Source organism: Oncorhynchus nerka, linkage group LG12 (assembly GCF_034236695.1).
Source record: "Oncorhynchus nerka isolate Pitt River linkage group LG12, Oner_Uvic_2.0, whole genome shotgun sequence".
NCBI lineage: Eukaryota > Metazoa > Chordata > Actinopteri > Salmoniformes > Salmonidae > Oncorhynchus > Oncorhynchus nerka.
This window is the reverse complement of record NC_088407.1, coordinates 28,016,717-28,043,966: the sequence shown is the minus strand read 5'-3', so window position 1 is coordinate 28,043,966 and position 27,250 is coordinate 28,016,717. Positions and strand designations below refer to the sequence as shown.

The window sequence follows — 27,250 nt, the reverse complement described above, 5'->3', positions numbered from 1 at the left end:
GACTGTGACACTTTGTGTTTTGAAAGTTCTATATCTTGAAAACTTGATTGCTGACATGCTAAATATTATATCAACAGTGGACTAATGGAGCAAATACCAAAATACAGTTTTTGAGTGATATTTTGTTGGTGTCATCTGGCTGGGCTTAAATGCTTGGGGTAAATTAAGCATGCCCAAACAGCTGGCAGGCAACATGGAGAAGAGAGTGATCGGCTGTACCAGAGGATGTGTCATGGGCAAAGCATCATTTGCCATTTCCCTAGCTTTCCTACGGTATGAAAGATGTAACACGTTTTTGTTGGACACACATGACTTGCCATCCACATTTGTTTCTTTGACCAGCTGGAACTTCTTGGGCTGCACGAAACCAGTCCCCAAGCGCCGCTCTCCTGTCTGCTGATGTTCTTTTCTTCTTTGTACTTACAGGAAATGATTTATCAATCATTTACATTGATTAGCTAGACAAGTGTGTCCACATACCAGGAGGGAGAAAGTGGTAGAAAGCGTTTTGAAACATTAAAAAATTTGGTGGAATTTGCCCAATTAGAACATAGAATTGTGTTGTCTGTTGCAAAAAAAAAACATTCTCAATATTGCCCGATTGAACACGACTACAATTTCCCAAAGCTAGATCACGTACTGATCATAGACCTAGGCTAGAATGAAAATCAGCAAACACAATATAATTCAATGACAGTGTTGCATATCCTGTACAAGTTTATTGTTTTGCCTTGAACTTCCTGACGTGCTCTGCCACACTGATGTTGAAGATGATATTGATGATCTGACGTCCAGTCTTGAAATAACCAAACACATCTTAACTGCATCCATTTCCAGAGTTTGCTGTCGTGCGTGGCCTTCGGGTATGGCTGTGAGAACTTTGCCAAGTATGAGGAGCAGGGCATCGGTATTCAGTGGAGTAACATCGCCCAAAATCCTGAAGACGGAGACCAGTATAGCTTCATCGTGTCCATCATCATGATGCTAGTCGACTCCCTCATCTACTGGCTGCTCACGTGGTACATCGAGAACGTCTTCCCAGGTAACTCATTCATGAGAACGCCATCAGTAATGCACTCATCCGGAGTGAAGTGTCCCCTAGGTACAGATCTTGAATCCCCTCCCATAATCCTAACCCTTAGCGGAGAGAAAGCTAAACTGACCCAAGATCGGTGTCTAGGGGCAACTTCTCCCTAGTGTACACCAAAATGCTCACTGTACGATATCCATATTAGGGTTCTCCAACTCCAAGTGAATCTGACACAACTGAATTGTCCAAGTATGTACTGTGAGTGCTGTAGATAATGACATCTTTTAGTGGATAAAGTGTCGTTGATTAGTAACGTACAGTACCAGCCAAATGTTTGGACACACCTACTCATTCAAGGCTTTTGCCTTATTTTTACTATTTTGTACATTGTAAAATAATAGTGAAGAACTAACACATATGTAATAACCAAAATAGCGTTAAACAAATCAAAACATATGTTATATTTTCTTTGCCTTGATGACAGCTTTGCACACTCTTGGCATTCTCTCAACCAGCTTCATGAGGTAAGGGTGACAAGGTAAGGGTGGTATACAGAAGATAGCCCTATTTGGTAAAAGACCAAGTCCATATTATGGCAAGAACAGCTCAAATAAGCAAAGAGAACCAACAGTCCATGATTACTTTAAGATATAAAGGTCAGTCAATCCGGAAAATGTTAATAATTTCAAAAGACCTTCAAGTGCAGTCACAAAAGCCATCAAGTGCTATGATGAAACAAGCTCCCATGAGGACCGCCACTGGAAAGGAAGACCCAGAGTTACCTCTGCTGGATAAGTTCATTAGAGTTAACTGCACCTCAGATTGCAGCCTAAATAAATGCTTCATAGAGTTCAAGTAACAGACACATCTCAACATCAACTGTTCAGAGGAGACTGTCTGAATCAGGCCTTCATGGTCAAATTGCTGCAAAGAAACCACTACTAAAGGACACCAATAAGAAGAACAGACTGGCTTGGGCCAAGAAACATGAGCAATGAACATTAGACCGGTGGAAATCTGTCCTTTGGTCTGATGAGTCCAAATTAGAGATGTTTGGTTACATCCTCTGTGTCTTTGTGAGACGCAGAGTAGGTGAATGGATGATCTCTACAGGTGTGGTTCCCACCGTGAAGCATGGAGGAGGTGCGATGGTGTGGTGGTGCTTTGCTGTTAACACTGTTGGTAATTTATTTAGAATTCAGGGCACACTTAACCAGCATGGCTACCACTACTCCATCCCATCTGGTTTGCGCTTAGTGGGACTATCATTTTTTTTTAACAGGACGATGACGCAACACACCTCCAGGCTGTCTAAGGGCTATTTGAAGGGTCATGGAAGAGTGATGGAGTGGCCTCCACAATCCCCCGACCTCAACCCAATTGAGATGGTTTGGGATAAGTTGGATCGCAGAGTGAAGGAAAAGCAAGCCAACAAGTGATCAGCATATGTGGGAACTCCTTCAAGACTGTTGGAAAAGCATTCAAGGTGAAGCTGGTTGAATGAATGAGAGTGCAAATCTATCATCAAGACAAAGGGTGGCTACTTTGAAGAATCTCAAATATCAAATATATTTTGGTTTGTTTTAAACTTTTTTGGTTTATGTGCTATTTCCTAGTTTTGACATCTTCACTGTTATTCTACAATGTAAAAAATAAGCAAAACCCTTGATTGGGTAGGTGTGTCCAAACTTTTGACTGGAAATATATATATAATACATAAAGGGAACAGTTTTGACCATTCCCACCGGGCAAGAATTGGTTGAATCAATATTTCCACTTCATTTCAACGAAATACTTCAATGTAATGACATTGAATCAACATGGAAAACTGATTGGCTTTGAAAAAGTCATCAACGTTAGGGAGTTGACATGTCCAATGACATGGTGACATGTTTCTTTGATTTTACGTAGAATTGATATTAGTTGTCAAGTCAACCAATTGTAAATCAAACATAGACGTTGAACTGACTACTGTGCCCACTGGATTGTGATGAATATAGTACTCTGATATTGGGGGGAAAGTGTGTAAAGTATGATAAACTACACTGAACAAAAATAAAAATGCAAAATGTAAAGTGTTGGTTCCATATTTAATGAGCTGTAGAAAAACAAATCCAACATTTTCCATACGCACAAAAACTTTACAAAAATGTATGGCACATATTTGATTATATCCATGTTAATGAGCATTTCTCCTTTGCCAAGTTAATCCATCCACCTGACAGGTGTGGCATATCAAGAAGATGATTAAACAGGATGATCATTACACAGGTGCACCTTGTGCTGGGGACAATAAAAAGCCACTTTAAAATGTGCTGTTTCCAGAGAATTTTATGTTAATTTCTCTACTATAAGCTGCCTCCATTGTTCTTTTAAAAAATCGGGCAGTATATCCAATCAGCCTCACAACCGCAATCCATGTGTAACCACCGTAGCCCAGTCCCTTCTGAGGAGTATTTCTGTCTGTAATAAAGCCCTTTTGTCTGGATAAACTCATTCTGATTGGCTGGACATGGCTCCCTAGTGGGTGCACCCCTGCCCTGTCATGTGAAATTCATAGATTAGGGCCTACAAAATGTACTTCAATTGACGGATTTCCTTACATGAACTGTAGCTTAGTAAAATCTTTGAAAATGTTGCGTTTATATTTTTGTTCAGTATATTTTGTAGACAAAATGTCCAGGTACCTGCCAAAATAATGGAAACACTTGAGTAAATGGGGGATACAAAGTATATTGAAAGCAGGTGCTTCCACACAGGTGTGGTTCTTGAATTAATTCAACTATTAACATCTCATCATGTATAAAAATGCTGGGTAGGCCATTATTGTGGCTACCGTGGCAATGCCCCCATATAATGACAATAACCCCCATCCACAGGGCACGAGTGGTCACTGAATGGTTAAGAGCATGAAACTGATGTAAACCATAGGCCATGGCTGTTTCAGTCACTAGACCTCAACCCAATTGAACACTTACACCAATAAGGAGGTTCTGGAGCAGCGCCTGAGACAGCGTTTCCCACCACCCCCAACAAAACACCAAATGATGGAAATTCTTGTAGGAATGCTGTCGCATCCCTTCAATAGAGTTCCAGACACTTGTAGAATTGATGTGGTGGTCCAACGCCCTATTAAGACAGTTGGTGTTTCCTTTATTTTGGCAGTTATACTGTAATTATGAAATCCACAGAGTACACAGAACTGATACGCTCCTCTCTTGCCAAAACAACTTTGGTCAATAATCAGAAAATATATATAATATCCCAGCAGATTGCCATAATGTATTCATCTCATCTTCTCTAATTAAAAAAAGAGGGGGATTTGTGCCAGTCTTGCTGGATGGAAATATGCACTGCAAAGCGCCATCCCTCAAGCCAAGCGGTTATTAAAATGTGAATGATGTTTCTCCATGCTTGATCACAGGCCAATATGGAATAGCAAAGCCATGGTACTTCCCACTCACCGCCTCCTATTGGTGTGGGACTTCACCGGCGCCCAATGCTGACCCCAGTCAGTTCAAGGACCCCATTGAATACACCGGTATAGTAGGCAGTTTTTCACACACACACACACCTTTGCACAAACACACACTCAATCCCATAGTGGATCTATTCAATCAGGCATTACGCAAAATGTATTCATTTGTCTGGTTTAACACAGGTCATTACAATCACAGACTGTTTGCAGTCTGAATAAGTCTAGTTAATTAGATCTAGACTCCTGATTGTTACCACCTTGGTTGTGTGTTGGATAATAATGGAGAAAGAGAATGGTTGGGGAAAAACAAGGCTGAGCTTGGAAAGTCAAAGCCTCATTAGTAAATGTTAAAGACCCAGTGCATTCAAAAACATGATTTTCCTATGTTAAGTGAGCATGGAAGGTGCTAAGTGAGCCTCACACCTGCTCCTGGGAACAGCAGAAAGGGGGTAGCCAACAGGAAATATGACACAGTGTCACTAATGAAGTTAAAACTGATTGTGTTATTCTGAGGGGGGAGAGCAGAGAATTGTTTTTATTTGTGTCACACAACACCCGTAACATAAAAATGTATGCAAATGACCTTTTGTTATAATAGCAGACACCTTTTTTTAGGTAATTAAAGGAATATAATTATTGAGCTGTGGGTAGATTGTGTGGAATACTATTTATTATGTAGCTTTTCTGAGGACAAGAATCAAAAGTCTAATTTCATCTTATCAATGTAATAGTAAAATAATATTATACAACAGATGGGTCTAATCCTGAATGCTGATTGGTTATAACCCCATTCCAGCCGGTGTCTATTCCACAAATTACCACCGGCTAAATCTATGACATTAAAATGCCTATTTGCTCTGTTTCATCTGACTGCACAATCCACTGTCTCATCAGCCCAGACAGGCAATTTATAAACTTGATCACTATAGAAAGCATAGAGACAAAATCTCACATTTCGTTTAGACTAACATTTTAGTTTTCAACAGTGGAGATTTGTATAAACCTTGCTGTCTATCTCTCCAACATTTGCAACACTGTTTCAATATTGAAATTTGATCTCCAGCTGTCCCATAGTAATGAAGGTGTTGGAAGTCAGGACGAGACAGACACGCAAGCAGCTTTTCCCAGCCAGTCAAAATCACGAATCAGCTGGCATCATTTTTATGGCTCTATACAAAGAAATGCCTATAGATAACAAGTCGAAAGGAAATGCAGCTAGTTTGCTGTCTTTCCAGCTTCAGTTTGATGTGATTGTGTTACTGTAGCTGTGTTGTTGGCCAGCTCCTCTGAACAACAGTGTCCTGACGAATGAGCACATTTTCTCTACCAGGTGAAATCGTGACTCATTACCTTATTGTTATGGATGTATCCAAATAAATGTCATTAGGAAACAGGCTCAAAAAAATTCAGCTACTTTGCTGTTATTCTGTCTGCACTGTTTGACATGACTGTAAATTAGCCGTAGTTGGCTAGCTAGCGAGCAAGGGATAAGAACGTTGCCAGCCAGTACGGCAATGGAACACTTAGGACAAATGACTGGGTCGTGTCCATAGATACAGAACAAAGACTTAATGAATGGGCCGAACCGATAGGACGAACAACCAGCCAGCTTGGGTAGCCACCTTAGATTTGTGTCAGGACTATTTCTCATGGAAGGATGAAATAGTATGAATAAATTAATACAAATAAAGTTCATGAAAATATATCAATCATTATTTGAATATGTTGGTAACCTGTTGTATAAAAGTGATCATGCCCCCGAAGCCGGTGTTTGTCTCGGGCCTAACAATACCCGTGCCAATTATATCGGCTTCTTGGACATTATCACTTAAATAATATATGCCAGACACTTCTATCCTAAGCGACTATATTCTATCCTAAGTGCATATATTTAATTATGGGTGGCCTCAAAAGTTAAACCCACAATCCTGGCATTGCAAGTGCCATGCTCTACCTACTGAGCTGTACAGGCACATGTGTTTGTTATTTACCATGTATGTATGCATTAATGACCTATTGTCACATTCCTTATTTTGTCATTAGGAGAATAAGGTATGTCTTCTTTTTTTTTATAAAAAAAAAAGGTTATTTGGAAAAGCCACCACTCAATATGAAGGCAGGGGTCTCAATCAGGAACCTTGTCAAGATCTATAAAACTGGGAAAAAGCTTGCAGTGGATGGACTAACTGTGGACTTCTTCGAGAATCACATCACCTCTTTCCTTGGTCACAATGGGGCAGGAAAAACAACCACCATGTAAGTAACTCAATCATACAAATGGACTGAATTTATGTAGTGCTCTTCTAGGTTTTTAAAGCTTAAAGGGAAAATTGCCTCAAAAACTGAAAAAAATACCTAAAGAGAGTTTTGGAGTGGATTTCCCCTTCTTAGAGCTTTACATCATTGTATGGATGCAACACACCTCATCCACTGCCAATGTGTAACACCCACCTGGGTGATGCCACAGCAGCTATTTTGCCCCAGAAAGCTCAACACACAGCTATCACAGTGGAGAGGTGAGGAAAGGACTTACAAACTGGCAGTTCTCCATGGTAGCACATTACATAGTACTTCAAATGTATTGTGCAACAAAAATACATGCAATGATTTGCACATTTGTTTCATCTAGTTCATTTAACTCTGATTTCTTCTTGAAACAATGAAGTACACATCAAATAAAATCTTGCTCTTACTTTGTGATGAGTTTGAAAGATGACTAAACTGTGAGTGGAAAGTGAGTGGGAATTATACTTGACGGGTTACATTGTTTTTCACAAGCTGTTTACAGTTAATTCACTTTTTCAAGATGCTACTTCACTGCAGCTGTAATGAGATTACTCTATCATGCCTATCCTCACAATTAAATATGTGAATTTTGTCGATTGTTTAGCCAACCACGATACATTTTGTTGATTGGTTAGCCAACCACGATACATTTTGTTGATTGGTTAGCCAACCACGATACATTTTGTTGATTGATTAGCCAACCACGATACATTTTGTTGATTGATTAGCCAATCACGATACATTTTGTTGATTGATTAGCCAACCACGATATATTTTGTTGATTGATTAGCCAACCACGATACATTTTGTTGACGTCTATTTCCGCCACCACTTTCATATTCACTTTTTTCTGTTTTTGACTGGAATTCCAGATTATATTATCAAATTCCAGAAAATGTGGTTATTTAAGATATACAAAAGTGTATATAAAATTATATTCATAATTGTGGATTCACAATGCGTTTTATGAAGGTTTTCGATTCCGTTTCTATAGCTACGGAAGTGAAAATGACGTCACACTTTCCCAGCACATTTCCTTGTTCTCCTTTTGTCTTGTAGGTCGATCCTGACAGGACTCTTCGCTCCGACGTCGGGGACCGCTCTAATAAACGGTTATGATATCCGCACAGACATGGACACCATTAGAAAGCATCTGGGAATGTGCCCTCAGCACAATGTCTTATTCAATGAGTAAGTGGCATTCAACAAGTGGATCGATATCACTCAATCACCTCTTCAATAACCTCTCAATATCCCAGCAGGCAAAACTTGTTGCAATGACATCACTATGTCATGGGAAGATTGTGCACTGGTTGTATAAGGACTTTTTGCAAAGGTCTGACCAGATAACAGCCGAAATATGACCAACCCCCATGATCACTACATTTTTGATATAAAAAGACGTCTCGGTTTCTTGGTGTAATAGAGACCAGCTGGTTGTAATCTGGTTATAGGGCCTCTTATCAACAGGAAAAAAACATGTTTACAATTCGACAATTTTCATGAAAATGTTAGGTCACAGTGAATGTTGGACGTATTCCAAATGAAACATCTACAGCAACTTGCATCTCAAATCATTGCGATATTCTCACCCATCCTCGTGCCTACTTCAAACTAAGCTTTTTTCATTCCCATCCACTCTTCCCTCTAATAGTGTCATTATCAACCACAATGCAGACTCACAGGCTGACATTGTTCGCTATGCCCTTTCATAATCTGGTTCTCTTCCATTTTCCCCTTTGCTGAGTGATCACCTGCGACCTCTGACGCCTCATGTCTCTTACATCATGATTATGACTGAGTACTTGGGCAAATTATGGCCATTAATATTTATCCCAACAGAACTGAAGTGTCTATAATTAAACCGGGGCTCTCAATATTCATGTGTACGGGAACGCTAAAACGTACGCACAGATATGCCCGTCGGCTTGGCAGTCAAGATGATTCCGCAAAAGTTTGTGACATGTGAATGGAGTCGGCTGGCTGGAGTGGAAACAGTGGTGTCAGAGTTGTGTGGAGTGTGTTATTATGACAGGTTGAGAGTTGATGATAAGGGTACTCATAGGCGCTAATAAGTCATCTTTGAGTCATGAAGGACCATATGATCTTGTTATAGCAGTTAAAGTTCATCTGAAGTTTAGTTCAAGAGTGACTATCCCGTGTAACTTTAAGTACAATGAAACAATATATATTTCAAATGATACGTAATCAAACCTTTTATTATTATTATTATTATTATTGTCACTTGTCTGGAAATGCAGAAAATATTGGAACCACTTTTTGTACATTTTGATAAATCAAATCACTTTTTCTGCTTCTTAGCCTCACAGTGGAGGAACACATCTACTTCTACTCCAGATTAAAGGGACGAAGCCGAGATGAAGTGAAAACGGAGATTGACCAAATGATCGAGGATGTCGGGCTGCCACACAAACGCAAGGAATTTGCCAAGAACCTGTCAGGTGCGTGTGTGTGTCCAGGGAATGCAATCATGCACAAATGTAACTTTATATAACATTTTCATTAGGTAACTCTGTCCCCGAGCCACCACTTGTCAAACTGTGTGTGCACGCATGCGTGTGGAAATGCAGGTGTATAATCCGTTGTCTGGGGGGCAAACAATATGCTTGATAAATTGGCTCCAGTCATGGGTTGCATGTGAACAAAATCACTGAAATATGACATTCAAGGTTAATCTAGTCTGACATTTCCACAACATTAGCACAACACAAGACACATTCACAACAGCTCCCAGAGTGTCAGCCTGTGCTGTTCTGTGTCAGGTTTCCATCCAACCTTTTTAATGTGAGGAAAGTTCATGTCAAATAAAAACAGACAGACCTAATGGCCTGATGGGAATGCAATCATTGTACTTTTATCACCCCGATACACATCGGGTTTCTTCACCATTTGTGTATCTGCTTGTTAACAAATCAAATTGTATATGCAATGCGTGTAGATTTGACCGTGAAATGCTTGCTTACAAGCCCTTCCCAGCGATGCAGAGTTAGAAAAGAAAAAGAAAAATAGAAAATACTCAAGAATGGAGCTGCATACAGGAAGCACCAGTACCAGATCAATGTGCAGGGGTATGAGGTATTTGAGGTAGATATATACATCAAGGCAGGTTAAAGTAACTATGTGTCAGGAAAGGTGCATAGTCACGTGTGGCTCAGTTGGTTGAGACGGGACCAGTACGAAGACGTGGGCACTCTCTACTCTAAGTCGCTCTTCATAAGAGTGACGACTCAAATGTAAGAGGTAGATATGTACATGAAGGCAGGGTAAAGTGACTAGGCATCAGGAAAGGTGCATAGTCACGTGTGGCTCAGTTGGTTGAGACGGGACCAGTACGAAGACGTGGGCACTCTCTACTCTAAGTCGCTCTTCATAAGAGTGACGACTCAAATGTAAGAGGTAGATATGTACATGAAGGCAGGGTAAAGTGACTAGGCATCAGGATAATTAATATAAGGTAATTGAGTTAGATATGTACATGAAGGCAGGGTAAAGTGACTAGGCATCAGGATAGATAATAATATGAGTAAAATAGAGTACAGAGTAGCAGCAGGCAGCATAGGATTTGTGTATGTGATGTGCAATCTGCTTGGAAAGGTGTGATATTCACACTGGCAATAACACTGTCGATCAATAGTATAATTGTTTCATGTGCTTGTACTATCTGTAACAAAATGTCAAACTGACCATTAGCTACAGTACATACCTTGCCATTCTATGACAGTGTTTTCCTATCCTTATTGAGAAAGACACCTGCTGGTTTTGATTTCAACCAAAAACGTAACCTTTATGAAAGGAAAAAGCTGACAAACTGTAAGTGATATCAGGACCAAACCTCAAAGAAATTGATCAGAATGAACACAGATATGCTTTTTAAATGTCAAAATTGATCAGGCCTAGTCTTTGAGGGCCACTGTAAATGCTAGTTTTCATTTCAGTCTCTTGGTTGTCGTTTCTTCCCTGTATCGATCAATAAGGTCATTGATTAGCTAGGAAGTCCACACACCTGGTTATCAGGTCTAACTCTGACACATTTTAAAGGAAATAAATCAAACCTAAAGACAATGTGGCCCCACTGCATGGATCTGAAATTGAATCATCTTACACAATATGGTTCAAATTCCACCTACCCTATCAGAGGGAAAGGTGGAGAAACAGAGTCCAGGAGCTAGGGGCCAGAAGTTGATTTGGAATTGGGCCTGTATGTTCTCTCAAGGGCACAAAAAGTCCTCTTCTAATCGTACCTGTTTCCCTATACCTATTCAATTCATTAAGATCCACCACACAAGTGTCTAGGGTGTAGGGGCCAGGGGTCGATTTGGAACTGGGGATATGTGTCATTTGAAGGGAGCAGAAAGTGACCAAATGTGAACTGTGTCCTCTCTCAGGGGGAATGCAGAGGAAATTGTCGGTGGCAATCGCATTCGTGGGAGGGTCCAACATCGTCATCCTGGATGAACCCACAGCGGGGGTGGACCCATACGCCCGGAGGGGGATATGGGAACTACTGTTGAAGTACAAACAAGGTATGGGATCTGTCGGTTGAATACCAAACCACACTGTATGATGTTGTTTGGAGTATTATGGGTCCTCTCTATGGACAACTTTCTCAGATATGGACCAAGGTACTTCTTTTTATTTCTTTACTCATCTATTGTTCACCTAATACCTATTTTTTACATAAATATTGCACTGTTGGTTAGGGCCTGCGAGTAAGCATTTCACTGTACGGTCTACAGCTGTTGTATCTGAAGTTAAATGCATTGTAAAACATCCAGAATTACATTTTTTTTTTTTTTTTAATGACAAAATGAAGGTAGATCATTTGGCTTTAGGAGAGCTCACGCAAGTTAACTCTTTTTTTAAAATGAGCATTTCATTGATTTAATTTTAATGACTATTTTTCTGGTATGCTTTTGCTTGGGTCGGCAATGACACTTCCCAGTCTACAGCATCGTCACGGAGACCGATAATGTTGACTAGATGACAGCGATAATAAGGCATCGGAGACTCATCCAATTTGATGGGACAGTTAAAAGGCTCTTTAATTGTTGACATATTCAATCGCTTGTCATTTTCTGGGATGCACTTTTGCCTGTTTGACTGAAAGGCAAGACATGGACATTATAATAACACATTTCCAAGATGTCTAAACGTTTGAGCAGCATTTCATCTTAGCTATTTCATTAGCAGTGTTCTTTACCTAATCAAGTCCCATCCAGAGCTTGAGAACTCTTGTTTAATGAGAACATTCTCATCCATACTAGTTAAGTGTCATACCGTAGCATGTCTTATTGTTGCTAAGGTTTATCATTATCACTGGAATGAATTTGCACGAAGAGTATATTTGTTTGAAACCAAAGCCAAGCTAATATATTGCATGTTTTACCTCCTTGATAAAGTGCTTTGGTCTTAAACTTAAGAGTAACTCAGACGCACTGTTATTGCATGTTTTACCTCCTTGATAAAGTGCTTTGGTCTTAAACTTAAGAGTAACTCAGACGTTTGCGTAAGTTACGGATTTCGGCTGTTTTTGGCTAATTGTTTTTCCAGGAAATGGCATCATCTGATTCTCAAATGTTCCCATTAGTCAGTCTAAGTGTTATTGATAGCAAGTAACTGACACCTTTCACATAGTTGAAGCTCTGAAGTAAACAAACTTGTAACATGTATGCACTGCAGCTTGTTAATTAGAACATCCAATAGACACTAATGAGGTCCCTATAGGAATACATCACATTTCCACCTCCATTTATTCCTCTGAAGATCTCTTACACTCTGTAGATGTTTGAAGACATGACCTGCATGGATCATTTGGAAGCTGATCTATGATCTTCCTAGTTTACTTCTAAAACATAGGTATGGGGATCTAATAAGTTCCAATTAAACTCATGTGCTGAAAGCACTTGCCATTCCCCAATTTGAACTGTCGATGTGTGAACATGTATCAAATAGTTGGGTAGGAGAGAGAAGGGAGAGAGTGTAATCACAGCGTGGAGGAGTTCTTAAAGAGCAACAAAACACACCAATTAAGAAAAACAAGACTTCAGGGGGGGGGTGTAGTTTGATGTGGCAGTTACTGATGTTTGTCCCCCATGAGACAACCATAGGAACAAAGTGAGTATTCCTGGCTTTGAATCTAAGATACACTACATGACCAAAAGTATGGAGACACCTGCTCGTCGAACATCTCATTACAAAATCATGGACATTAATATAGAGTTGGTCCCCCCTTTGCTGCTATAACAGTCTCCACTCTTCTGGGAAGACTTTCCACTAGATGTTGGAACATTGCTCCGGGAACTTGCTTCCATTCAGCATTAGTGAGGTCAGGCACAGATGTTGGGCAATTAGGACTGGCTCGCAGTCGGCAGTCCAATTCAACGCAAAGGTGTTTGATGGGGTTGAGGTTAGGTTTCTGTGCAGGCCAGTTAAGTCCACACCGATCTTGACAAACAATTTCTGTATGGACCTTGCTTTGTGCATTGGGGCATTGTCATGATGAAACAGGAAAGGGCCTTCCTCAAACTGTTGCAACAAAGTTGGAAGCACAGAATCGTATAGACTATAATTGTATGCTGTAGCGTTAAGATTTCCCTTCACTGGAACTAAGGGGCCAAGCCCAAACTATGAAAAACAGCCTCGACCATTATTCCTCCACCACCAAATCAAATCAAATCAAATGTATTTGTCACATACACATGGTTAGCAGATGTTAATGCGAGTGTAGCGAAATGCTTGTGCTTCTAGTTCCGACAATGCAGTGATAACCAACAAGTAATCCAACTAACAATTCTAAAACGACTGTCTTATACACAGTGTAAGGGGATATGAATGAGTGATGGTACAGAGCAGCATACAGTAGATGGTATCGAGTACAGTATATACATATGAGATGAGTATGTAGACAAAGTAAACACAGTGGCATAGTTAAAGTGGCTAGTGATACATGTATTACATAAGGATGCAGTCGATGATGTAGAGTACAGTATATACGTATGCATTATATAAGGTAGCATTGTTTAAAGTGGCTAGTGATATATTTACATCATTTCCCATCAATTCCCATTATTAAAGTGGCTGGAGTTGGGTCAGTGTCAATGACAGTGTGTTGGCAGCAGCCACTCAATGTTAGTGGTGGCTGTTTAACAGTCTGATGGCCTTGAGATAGAAGCTGTTTTTCAGTCTCTCGGTCCCAGCTTTGATGCACCTGTACTGACCTCGCCTTCTGGATGATAGCGGGGTGAACAGGCAGTGGTTCGGGTGGTTGATGTCCTTGATGATCTTTATGGCCTTCCTGTAACATCGGGTGGTGTAGGTGTCCTGGAGGGCAGGTAGTTTGCCCCCGGTGATGCGTTGTGCAGACCTCACTACCCTCTGGAGAGCCTTACGGTTGAGGACGGAGCAGTTGCCGTACCAGGCGGTGATACAGCCCGCCAGGATGCTCTCGATTGTGCATCTGTAGAAGTTTGTGAGTGCTTTTGGTGACAAGCCGAATTTCTTCAGCCTCCTGAGGTTGAAGAGGCGCTGCTGCGCCTTCTTCACGATGCTGTCAGTGTGAGTGGACCAATTCAGTTTGTCTGTGATGTGTATGCCGAGGAACTTAAAACTTGCTACCCTCTCCACTACTGTTCCATCGATGTGGATAGGGGTGTTCCCTCTGCTGTTTCCTGAAGTCCACAATCATCTCCTTAGTTTTGTTGACGTTGAGTGTGAGGTTATTTTCCTGACACCACACTCCGAGGGCCCTCACCTCCTCCCTGTAGGCCGTCTCGTCGTTGTTGGTAATCAAGCCTACCACTGTTGTGTCGTCCGCAAACTTGATGATTGAGTTGGAGCGTGCGTGGCCACGCAGTCGTGGGTGAACAGGGAGTACAGGAGAGGGCTCAGAACGCACCCTTGTGGGGCCCCGTGTTGAGGATCAGCGGGGAGGAGATGTTGTTGCCACCCTCACCACCTGGGGCGGCCCGTTAGGAAGTCCAGTACCCAGTTGCACAGGGCGGGGTCGAGACCCAGGGTCTCGAGCTTGATGACGAGCTTGGAGGGTACTATGGTGTTGAATGCCGAGCTGTAGTCGATGAACAGCATTCTCACATAGGTATTCCTCTTGTCCAGGTGGGTTAGGGCAGTGTGCAGTGTGGTTGAAATTGCATCGTCTGTGGACCTATTTGGGCGGTAAGCAAATTGGAGTGGGTCTAGGGTGTCAGGTAGGGTGGAGGTGATATGGTCCTTGACTAGTCTCTCAAAGCACTTCATGATGACGGAAGTGAGTGCTACGGGGCGGTAGTCGTTTAGCTCAGTTACCTTAGCTTTCTTGGGAACAGGAACAATGGTGGCCCTCTTGAAGCATGTGGGAACAGCAGACTGGTATAGGGATTGATTGAATATGTCCGTAAACACACCAGCCAGCTGGTCTGCGCATGCTCTGAGGGCGCGGCTGGGGATGCCGTCTGGGCCTGCAGCCTTGCGAGGGTTAACACGTTTAAATGTCTTTACTCACCTCGGCTGCAGTGAAGGAGAGACCGCATGTTTTCGTTGCAGGCCGTGTCAGTGGCACTGTATTGTCCTCAAAGCGGGCAAAAAAGTTATTTAGTCTGCCTGGGAGCAAGACATCCTGGTCCGTGACTGGGCTGGTTTTCTTCTTGTAGTCTGTGATTGACTGTAGACCCTGCCACATGCCTCTTGTGTCTGAGCCGTTGAATTGAGATTCTACTTTGTCTCTGTACTGACGCTTAGCTTGTTTAATAGCCTTGCGGAGGGAATAGCTGCACTGTTTGTATTCGGTCATGTTGCCAGACACCTTGCCCTGATTAAAAGCAGTGGTTCGCGCTTTCAGTTTCACGCGAATGCTGCCATCAATCCACGGTTTCTGGTTAGGGAATGTTTTTATCGTTGCTATGGGAACGACATCTTCAACGCACGTTCTAATGAACTCGCACACCGAATCAGCGTATTCGTCAATATTTTTATCTGACGCAATCGAAACATGTCCCAGTCCACGTGATGGAAGCAGTCTTGGAGTGTGGAGTCAGCTTGGTCCGACCAGAGTTGGACAGACCTCAGCGTGGGAGCCTCTTGTTTAAGTTTCTGCCTGTAGGCAGGGATCAACAAAATGGAGTCGTGGTCAGCTTTTCCGAAAGGGGGCGGGGCAGGGCCTTATATGCGTCGCGGAAGTTAGAGTAACAATGATCCAAGGTTTTACCACCCTGGTTGCGCAATCGATATGCTGATAAAATTTAGGGAGTCTTGTTTTCAGATTAGCTTTGTTAAAATCCCCAGCTACAATGAATGCAGCCTCCGGATAAATGGTTTCCAGTTTGCAAAGAGTTAAATAAAGTTCGTTCAGAGCCATCGATGTGTCTGCTTGGGGGATATATACGGCTGTGATTATAATCGAAGAGAATTCTCTTGGAAGATAATGCGGTCTACATTTGATTGTGAGGAATTCTAAATCAGGTGAACGGAAGGATTTGAGTTCCTGTATGTTTCCTTCATCACACCATGTCTCGTTAGTCGTGAGGCATACGCCCCCACCGCTCTTCTTACCAGAAAGATGTTTGTTTCTGTCGGCGCGATGCGTGGAGAAACCCGTTGGCTGCACCGCATCGGATAGCGTCTTCCCAGTAAGCCATTTTTCCGTGAAGCAGAGAACGTTGCAGTCTCTGATGTCCCTCTGGAATGCTACCCTTGCTCGGATTTCATCAACCTTGTTGTCAAGAGACTGGACATTGGCAAGAAGTATGCTGGGGAGTGGTGCGCGATGTGCCCTTGTCCGAAGTCTGACCAGAAGACCGCTACGTTTCCCTCTTTTTCGGAGTCGTTTCCTTGGGTCGCCTTGGGTCGCTGCAAACTTTATAGTTGGCACTATGCGTTCTGACGGGTAGCGTTCTCCTGGCAACTTCCAAACCCAGATTCGGGCTGCCTGATGGTGAAGCATGATTCATCACTTCAGAGATAGCATTTCCACTGCTCCAAAGTCCAATGGTGGTAAGTTTTACACCACTCCAGCCATCACTTGGCATTGCGCTTGTGTGCGGCTGCTCAGCCACGGAAACCCATTTCATGAAGCTTCCAACAAACAGTTCTTGTGCTGACGTTGCATCCAGAAGACGTTTGGAACTCGGTAGTGAATGTTGCAACCTGCAACCGAAGATTTGTTCGTTCTATGAGCTTATGTGGCCTAACACCTAGGGCTGTGGCGGTCCCGAAATGTCGTCAGCCGGTGATTGTCAAGCTAATAACTGTAGGTCTCACGGTAACTGGCTTCCACACACAGCCTACAAGCCACTGATGCAGACCTTTGGAACATCTACATTTTAAAAAGTCTAATAAATCCATGTAAAATAGCCTACACCTTCATAACAAATCCATGATTTACTTTAGACAGGTCTAAAGAAGCATGATATGAAGAAAATGTAGTCTATTTCAGAAGAACAGAATAGCATACTCTGGCTATGCCAAATGGCTTTGGGCTACACAAGTTAATTTAGGAGACAAGATTTGCTTAAAATTCCATGGCATTATTTGATATGTTTTCAGAGAATAAAAGACTATAATTGAACAAAGCTGAATAAAATTTAAATAATATTTTCTCCAAACGATTTGAGGGAGTGCGCACATATGGCTATTCTGTGTTGAGCAATTAAAAAAGAAGTCGTACTCCTATATGCTTAATTTAGAGCTATTCATTTAACTTTAGTTGTTCTACAAACGTTGGGCTATATGTTTTGATATTTAGTTATTTAATACATTGCAAGATGCGACTCTAATGATGACTTGAAAAAAGTAGCTTGAAAGGCATGAACTCTGCTTTGTTTTTTGAGCAGGCTGTACACACTCAGTCTCTCATTCACAATTTGACAAGCAATTGATAATGCCTCGAATTTCACGGCAGCATTCCCTTTGTGTGGCCGTAATGCACCCTCAAAAATATCCATGCCTTTTGTGGCCAGTGGCCGTTGTGCCGTTGGCCCCTTTCTCACAGGCTACAAGTGAAGACGGACACATCAGGGACTCAACTCCAAGGTGCATATTGAAAATATTGGAAGAACTGTCCACATTTACTTTTCGTCAGTCAACAAGATGAGTAGACCTAACGAACAGCAAATCACTAGCCTATGTCAAGCTACTATCCCCTATAATAATAAAGTCAACCTATTCTATTCTGTGCAAGAAATAAATATTTCAAACATAGTCTGGGACAGTTGTGGGATGCGATAGATCCCAAATTAATACAGCCACTAGCATCAAAACAACTGTTATACGCAATGTGGCCGACGAAACAGATCAGAACATTTACCTTAACATTTGATTAAATATTAGGCTATTTAGTGTTGGACTAGTAACCGGAAGGTTGCAAGTTCAAATCACCGAGCTGATAAGGTACAAATCTGTCGTTCTGCCCCTGAACAGGCAGTTAACCCACTGTTCCTAGGCCGTCATTGAAAATAAGAATTTGGTCTTAACTGACTTGCCTAGTTAAATAAAGGTAAAATAAAAAATTTAAAAACATTATAAGCGCAGGAATGCACATATGTGCAAATGTTCCATTAGCGGGAAAACACCATTATCAAAAGTGACCTCAAATGCGGTTGTGCATGTAATGATTTTATTATAGAGGTGCATTTCAATGGTGAAAATTATCTTCCCCAAACTTGAAACTCACACACTGCTTATGTATGCCAGTTAGGCTCTATACTCCTTGTAAAGTGGATTAATGTGGTTAATTTTAAGAAGTTATTTTGCCACTTGTGATACAAATCATATCAAAAACATATATGCCTAAGGCATTGTTTCTTATGCTGGGTATCATTCACAAGTGATATATATATAATTCACAAGTGATAATATATAATTCTTTACATATACTAAATAATATACAAAACCAGTCATAAGTTTGGACACAACTACTCATTCAAGGGTTTTTCTTTGTTTTACTATTTTCTACAGTGTAGAATAATAGTGAAGACATCAAAACTATGAAGTAACAGATTTGGAATCATGTAATAACCAAAAACGTTTTGAACAAATCTATTTTTTGTTTCCTTCACTCTGCGGTCCAACTCATCCCAAACCATCTCAATTGGGTTGAGGTTGGGTGATTGTGGAGCCCTGGTCATCTGATGCAGCACTCCATCACTCCTTGGTCAAATATCCCTTACACCGCCTGGAGGTGTGTTTTGGGTCATTGTCCTGATGAAAAAGAAATGGTAGTCCCACTAAATGCAATCCAGCAATCCATTGCTGCAGAATGCTGTGGTAGCCAAGTCTGCCGTGAATTTCAAATAAGTCACTGACAGTGTCACCAGAAAAGCACCATCACACCTCCTCCTCCGTGCTTCACGGTGGGAACCACACATGCGGAGATCATCCATTCACCTACTCTGCATCTCACAAAGACACGGCAGTTGGACCAAAAATCTAAAATAATTGATAGATTTCATAGGATAGGATAGATTTCCACCGGTCTAATGTATATTGTTCATGTTTCTTGGCCCAACAAGTCTCTTCTTATTATTGGTGTCCTTTACTAGTGGTTACTAGTGGTTTCTTTGCACCAATTCGACCATGAAATTCATTTCAGTTGACTATCTCATGAAGCTGGTTGATAGAATGCCAAGAGTGTGGAAAGCTGTCATCAAGGCAAAGGGTGGCTTGATGACGAATGTCAAATATATTTTCATATGTTTAACACTTTTTTGGTTACTACAGGATTCCATATGTGTTATTTCATAGTTGTTATGTCTTCACTATTATTTTACAATGTAGAAAAAAAGTTCAAATAAAGAAAAATCCTTGAATGAGTAGGTGTGTCCAAACTTTTGACTGGTACTGTATGTGTGAAATTTGTTTTGATTTAGAATGGAACATTGTCATGCACCTGTCCCAAAGCAGGGGCAGCGGGGAAAAAATACATGTCATCTATGCACTTTAATAGCGAATGGAGGACGCTTTTTACGTGGTTCATTTTCATGCCAGCCAGGTAGGCTATACTGCTGAGTGTTTGATTCAGTCAGTGATTGAAATAAGTTTGGGGACAATAGGCTAGTACCAGTCAGTGAGTAAGTTTGGTAGGCTACTAATGGCCATCAGCATCATCAGAGCTTGGAGAAGCCTAATTACTGTGATTAAATGGTCACGTGGAATTTGACTGCCTTCAATGACTCCTCGTAATACGGTCTCCGCAACAGCCCTACTACCACCTTGTGGCTGAGCAGTTGTTGCTCCTAGACATTTCCACATCACAATAACAGCACTTACAGGTTACCTGGGCAACACTAGCAGGGCAGAAATTCAACAACTGACTTGGTGGAAATGTGGAGTCTTATGACGGTGCAACTTTGAAATTCACTGAGCTCTTCAATGATGCCATTTTACTGCTAATGTTTAGCTATGGAGATTGCATGGCTGTGTGCTCGATTTTATACATCTGTCAGCAACGGGTGTGGCTGAAATAGCTGAATCCACTAATTTGAAGGGGTATCCACATACTTTTGTAAATATATATGTAGTGTAACATAAGAAATCAGTTATGTGTTCCGTGGTGGGATTTGATAGAGCGCAATCCCTGCAGCTGTGTATCCCGTGTTAGTGGACAACTGAGCATTGTCGAAATCGAAACTCATCCTCAGAGACTGACTTTATGAACAAAATGGTCCTATTTACACTTTGTTGTCAATTTTGACACTAGAATAGATTTTCTGGACTAATATCGATGCCACATAAACTACTTCTCTGATAGAAAGCAGCCTATTGCCTAACTTCAAAGTTTATCTCGGGAGTACATTAAATAGCATGTACTGATATTACAGCTTACAACGTTATATATTTGGTTAAAGCTTAATGTCTTAGCAGTGAAATATATTTTCATATTTAGGCGAGGATGTAGTTGACAAAAGGTTTGGTAATGATAGTGGATTATGTTTAAGTTGCGTTTGATCACTTGGGGAAACAATTGCATTTATGCCATTTAGAGAATGCTAGAAAATGATCCGTGCGTATCTGATGCTACAGCCTGCAGTGTGTTTTTAATTAAGGTGATGAATCATTGAGATAAGACAAATGTTCTAAGCATAAATCAAAAAGCATAAACAAAAGGCATTTTATGGAAATTATGCATTTATGAATGGAATTAGGCTGAATTAAATGCCTCGTCTCCCACACATTTTTTATAATCAAGTCAACAAATGAAATAATCACTGTGATGCCACATTGCCTTGCAAATTAATCCTACTATCACCGATATCACAGCTGCAAACCAATTCATAGGTTATTCCATGAACAATTTGTTTCATAGCTGCTCAATCTATTATGTATACAGATTGTAAATTCATCCAGCATCTCCCCGGTTGACAAATGACGAAATATAGTATCAGAGCAAATGAATCCCCGGTTGACAAATGACCTAATATAGTATCAGAACAAATGAATCCCCTGTTGACAAAGGACATAATATAGTATCAGAACAAATGAATCCCCTGTTGACAAATGACATAATATAGTATCAGAACAAATGAATCCCCTGTTGACAAATGACCTAATACAGGAACAAATAATATTGAGACCTAATCAGAACAAATTAATCCCCTGTTGACAAATGACAGAACAAATTAGTCCCCTGTTGACAAATGACCTAATATAGTATCAGAACAAATGAATCCCCTGTTGACAAATGACCTAATATAGTATCAGAACAAATTAGTCCCCTGTTGACAAATGACCTAATATAGTATCAGAACAAATGAATCCCCTGTTGACAAATGACCTAATATAGTATCAGAACAAATTAGTCCCCTGTTGACAAATGACCTAATATAGTATCAGAACAAATGAATCCCCTGTTGACAAATGACCTAATATAGTATCAGAACAAATGAATCCCCTGTTGACAAATGACCTAATACAGTATCAGGACAAATGAATCCCCTGTTGACAAATGACCTAATGCAGTATCAGAACAAATTAGTCCCCTGTTGACAAATTATGTAATACAGTATCAGGACAAATTCATTCCAACCGTTGGAGCAGTAGTGTAAACAAGCTTTGCTTGTACAGTAAGGGATCTGTTGGTATTGACATACAGTTCCTTCAAAAAGTATTCATACCCCTTGACTTTTTCCAGAATTTTTTGGGATACAGGCACTAAGAAACCCTGTCCTTCCAATTCATAAGTAACTACCCACTTTTCTCAATTGAAATGTTCTATGTACTGTTGATAGGATAAACAGAACACTCTCTTTAGATACAGCCTGTTTGAAGTTAAAGATGTAGACAACCACAAAACTAAGTGCAAGTCCTGTTTTTGAACGTAGTCCCTTAAAAGCAAAAGTTCACAATTTGTCATCTTCATGTTCATCTCCTGCACCACCCCAAAATCAACAGACTGTATGTGAAAATGTTGCATTTCTGTGTTTTGTAGTAAAAAAAGATAGAGAAAGATAAGTGTTTCCAGTGACATTGTCAACCAATAAGTAGGAAATGCCTATTCACAGTTGGTCAAAATCACGTGATGCACACCAATGATGTCATTGGAAACACTTATCTGTCTATGCTATGGAGTGTGGTGAATGTCAGACTTATTTAGTGGTTTCGTAATACGATAACTGCAACACTTCAGACAGATTTTCTGTTTCTCATTGAGTGAAACAGGTAAAGACCAGGTACTGTTCAGGTGTAAATAGTTTCCACATTATTGATCTAGTTATTATGGAATCCATATTAGGAATATTATCATTCCTCAGACCTCACCTAGTCAAGTTTGATGCTTGACTAGTGCAGAGTTTGGACTTGACTAGATGAAGGCTTGAGGAGGAGGGATGAGGAGAATTGACTAGTTTAGAGTTAAGTAGACTGGGTGATGTCTGAGGAGGAGGGATGAGGATGACTAGTTTAGAGTTAAGTAGACTAGGTGATGGAGGAGGATTGACTAGTTTAGAGTTAAGTAGACTGGGTGATGTCTGAGGAGGAGGGATGAGGATTGACTAGTTTAGAATTAAGTAGACTGGGTGATGTCTGAGGAGGAGGGAGGATAATTGACTAGTTTATAGTTAAGTAGACTAGGTGATGGAGGAGGATTGACTAGTTTAGAGTTAAGTAGACTGGGTGATGTCTGAGGAGGAGGGATGAGGATTGACTAGTTTAGAATTAAGTAGACTAGGTGATGGAGGAGGATTGGCTAGTTTAGAGTTAAGTAGACTGGGTGATGGAGGAGGGATGACTAGTTTAGAGTTAAGTAGACTGGGTGATGGAAGAGGGATGACTAGTTTAGAGTTAAGTAGACTGGGTGATGGAGGAGGGATGACTAGTTTAGAGTTAAGTAGACTGGGTGATGGAGGAGGGATGACTAGTTTAGAGTTAAGTAGACTAGGTGATGGAGGAGGATTGACTAGTTTAGAGTTAAATAGACTGGGTGATGGAAGAGGGAGGAGGGATGACTAGTTTAGAGTTAAGTAGACTGGGTGATGGAGGAGGGATGACTAGTTTAGAGTTAAGTAGACTGGGTGATGTCTGAGGAGGAGGGAGGAGGGATGACTAGTTTAGAGTTAAGTAGACTAGATGAGGGCTTGAGGAGGAGGGATGAGGATTGACTAGTTTAGAGTTAAGTAGACTAGGTGATGGAGGAGTGAACATTTTCTGAATGCATACAAGGTGCTTACTTTAGCCTAAGTACACACACCTATTAACTATCTTGCAGCTGTTAAACTGCATGAATGTCTGCATCCCTCCATTTGATGTACTCTTAAAGGAATACAGGATTTTAGAACTCCGGTTTTCACCAGTATTATGTTGCATGTATTCACAGCACAGGAGATGTACCTGTGTTTCCCACTACTTTGATTTATCACTTTGTTCTGTAATGCACCACAACACACCATAAATCAGTATACCTTAGTGGGCTGCACACCGACCAAACACATTTATTTTTCTCCCAGCTCCCATCATCCAGTGTGTTTTTATTATTTCTCCCTGTAAACCAAGGCAATTTCTTGAAAAATCAACAGCGAGCACAAACGGCCATGCAAAATGAGCCATGTCAGTAGTGCCGAATCACATGGGACTACCTGCTGCAATCCTCCCAATTTCCCCCTTCAAAGAACCGCTCTTTTCCATACATTTTATACACATGGAAAGTGCATTCCGTCACATTTGGTCAAATATGAACACAACTGTAGCCACTTCCCATCATCATTCTGGAGGCTTTTTTTTATGACAGCTTTGCTAGTTAACTATCTTGCTACTTTGGGGAGAAACAATCTGATTGGAAAGTGTAGACATGGTAAACAGTACCGGAGACACCTTTCAGTATTTGATACAGCATCTTGTTTGCTAGCAACGAGATTTGCATTTGCTAATTAATGTTAAATAAGTGTATTGTTTTTCCCCGCAGTTAGTCAAGGTAATTAGTTAGCCAGAAAAATGTGTTTGCAGTTAGTTAGCAATTGTTTCTACACTATTTTGCGAGCTACAGTAGTGCTGCTGTGTCAAGTTTACATTTTACCATTGTGATTGACATATTAACAGTTAGTTAAGTACTGCATCCCTCTTTGCTAGCAAACGTAATGCTACCTAAAACTAATAAGGTGGCTCCACTAATGTTTACATTTTGATGTTTGTGACATGCTTGTTGTAATACTTTCAGAGTCATGTGATTTCAGTGAGGCACTCAATGGGCATCTGGGCCATGTTAGTAAAGAGCTATAGCATAGCACAGAGATCAAATTCAGAAGCTCAGATGGTGGGAGGAAAAAAAATGTTTGGGTTCTCAGGTTCTCCAAACAAAATAGCATATTGCTGCGTGAGGGTATGGCTAACGACCTCCGAGTGTGTCCTTATCCAGGTAATGCGTCCTGTGGGGATACAAATTTAACTAGCACGGAGGGGGGAGGAAACGACACGCTCAGCAGATATCCCTGACCTTTTGTAATAATGACCCCAAATCTGACTAAAAAGGGGGGGTCCAGCTGGACTGTATTAATAATACCATCACCAATATTATGGCGGTCCAATTGTCAATTCCACAAAACAGCACAGTGTATTTCACTTACAGTATCTTGTAATGTAAGGGTTCCTAGTTTTCCCATTGTTGTTTTACACAATGGTTGCATGTAGTGTTTAGGCCTAATTTCACATCCGTTTAGCAGTCTTGCAGTATGTGGCCTGTTACATCATTGTTTCCTCTTAAATTGTAAATATCCTGTTACACTTCAATAAAGCCATTGTATTGCTAACCTTTAAAATCCTACATTTCCTTGCATATCAGAGTATATATTGGAGACAAAGGGTGTTTATGCTGTTTTGAAATGTGGCACAATCAACAATAACAGAGACACATTTCACTGCTGCCACTACGCACGCTGTGAGCTAACGACATCCGCTAGATGACCATGCTGTGACTTCATCACAAATGTCATGCCTGCTTCCTGATTGACTAGGAATGTGCTAATTAGTATATGTTAGCTCAGGCGGCATGATATAACCCACCCCTCCCTCTGTGAATAAGCAGGCTCCGGGGTCGTGTATGGATTCTCTGTGGTTGCCATTTGGTTTCACTCAAATATAACTTCCACTGACAAGAAAGGAGCGTGTGTTCAGAAACAAAACAAAGGGACTGCTAGGAGATTTATTTAACCAGGCCTATGCATAGTTGTATGTTGGTTAAATAGTATTCTATTTAGGTGGAAGTGTATGTAGTTGTTGTTTTCTATCTTGATTTGGAAGGAAGACTGTTATTGCAGAATTTGTCATTTGTTCCAGATTCCCACCCACACACAGTCTTGTTGCTTTGCAGCACAGTGTGAGTGTTGACACAGAGGGCTGGACAATGAGGAAATAAGCACAAAAACACAATGTGGAAACTTGGCTCAGTTCAATGACTTTACATTTGTTGTTTATTTGGTGCAACTTTCTTTATTTCTCACGATGGTTGACGAAACAAACAAACCACTCCTAGAGTACTGACTCACACACATACATACACACACCACCCCCCTACCACCTCAAATTGGACCCATTGAGTGAAATCAATAGATTGGTTTTCTCCATCTCTCCCCCGCAGGTCGCACAATCATCCTCTCCACTCATCACATGGATGAGGCGGACATCTTGGGAGACCGCATTGCCATTATCTCTCACGGCAAGATGTGTTGCTATGGCTCCTCCCTGTTCTTGAAGAAATACTTTGGCAGTGGCTACTACCTCACTCTGGTCAAGGCCGGAGACCAGCAAATGACCAACCAGTGCACTGGAGTCGAGCAGCGCCAGGTGAAAGAGGTAAATGGAGGGGAGTGAAGTTGCCCCTAGACACTGATCTCGGGTCAGTTTTTCATTTTACCAAACAATGGTTAAGGTTTGGAAGATCCCCAGAGCTGTACCTACGGGAAACATCGCCCAGGAGCAAAGTTAATCATTTAACGTGTTGATGTCTGTTTTGGGCTTAGCAAATGTTATGTGTTGATAACTTATCGATATGATTTTTGAAAGTTGTGCTAACAGTTGAAATGGTTGAAGATCCAAAACAGGCCCCCAGATTGATAAATAGTTCTCTATTTAGGAAATGATGGAGCTGGGTTCATGTGCTACCTAGTTAAAAATCCCAACTTTTGTTTTATTTTTATTGGCTGTGCGTTTTCAGCTTAGTTTCATTTGATCATTGTGAGCTAAACCTGTATTTCCAAAGGAAACATACAACTCTGGTGCATATTTTCAATTGCCCATTCATGATGTCTGATCCCACATTGAACAACATCACTACACCAACCAATAATTCACGCATAATGGGGCATGATAATTTGTTAGACTTTTTGCATCTGGGGGAATCACTCCAATAGTATCCTCTAAGACACATCAGCAACATTTGCCATGCAGTCCATTATTGACACGGTTCCTCTGACTTTCCAAAGTGATCTGACTTGTTGCCCACCCCTGTAATGATCTGTTTAGTCTCCCCCAGCATGAGAATTGGCAGATACCTCAGTACTGGATGATACTAATTGTCTTGAGGGAGGGGGGAGTGGGATTCTTGATCTAGTTCCTTGCAGTGCCTTGCACACTTAGTTTTAATCAATAGCAGCAAATGAACAAGATTCACTGATGCCTGCAGGGCTACAACAATTACCATTCGTCTATAGGCTCTTTGTGGGGAGTGGAGTAATTTGTTCAAAAAATGAATAAATAAATTAAGAACAAAGAGACAAACGAGAGATGTAATGCTCCCGCAAAATGACTTGCATATTCAGCCCGTTGGTGCCGAGGACTTGGCCTGTGGTTCTCATAAAAACAATAGTTCATGCTTCCCATTCTGTCCATTGACTGTAAATGGGGTGAAATTACATCCATTTTGAGGTTGGGGTATTTTGGTCCTTTAATATCATTATTTTCTAAAAGTAAACCCAAAAATGGTCAAAAACTTGGTTAGCACACTACAGTCATCAAAATGTCAT

The 27,250-nt window shown here is 40.9% G+C and overlaps 1 protein-coding gene across 1 annotated transcript in view; it reads left to right on the top strand.

The window, feature by feature from the left end:
• LOC115138075 (phospholipid-transporting ATPase ABCA1-like) overlaps positions 1–27,250 on the top strand; it is a 225,346-nt gene that overhangs the window by 79,874 nt on the left and 118,222 nt on the right. The window contains exons 17-23 of the mRNA XM_029674482.2: positions 838–1,042; positions 4,455–4,571; positions 6,593–6,764; positions 7,854–7,985; positions 9,117–9,256; positions 11,201–11,338; positions 25,867–26,081. Of these exons, the coding sequence (XP_029530342.2) occupies positions 838–1,042; positions 4,455–4,571; positions 6,593–6,764; positions 7,854–7,985; positions 9,117–9,256; positions 11,201–11,338; positions 25,867–26,081 (1,119 nt within the window). The remainder of the gene's footprint in view (positions 1–837; positions 1,043–4,454; positions 4,572–6,592; positions 6,765–7,853; positions 7,986–9,116; positions 9,257–11,200; positions 11,339–25,866; positions 26,082–27,250) is intronic.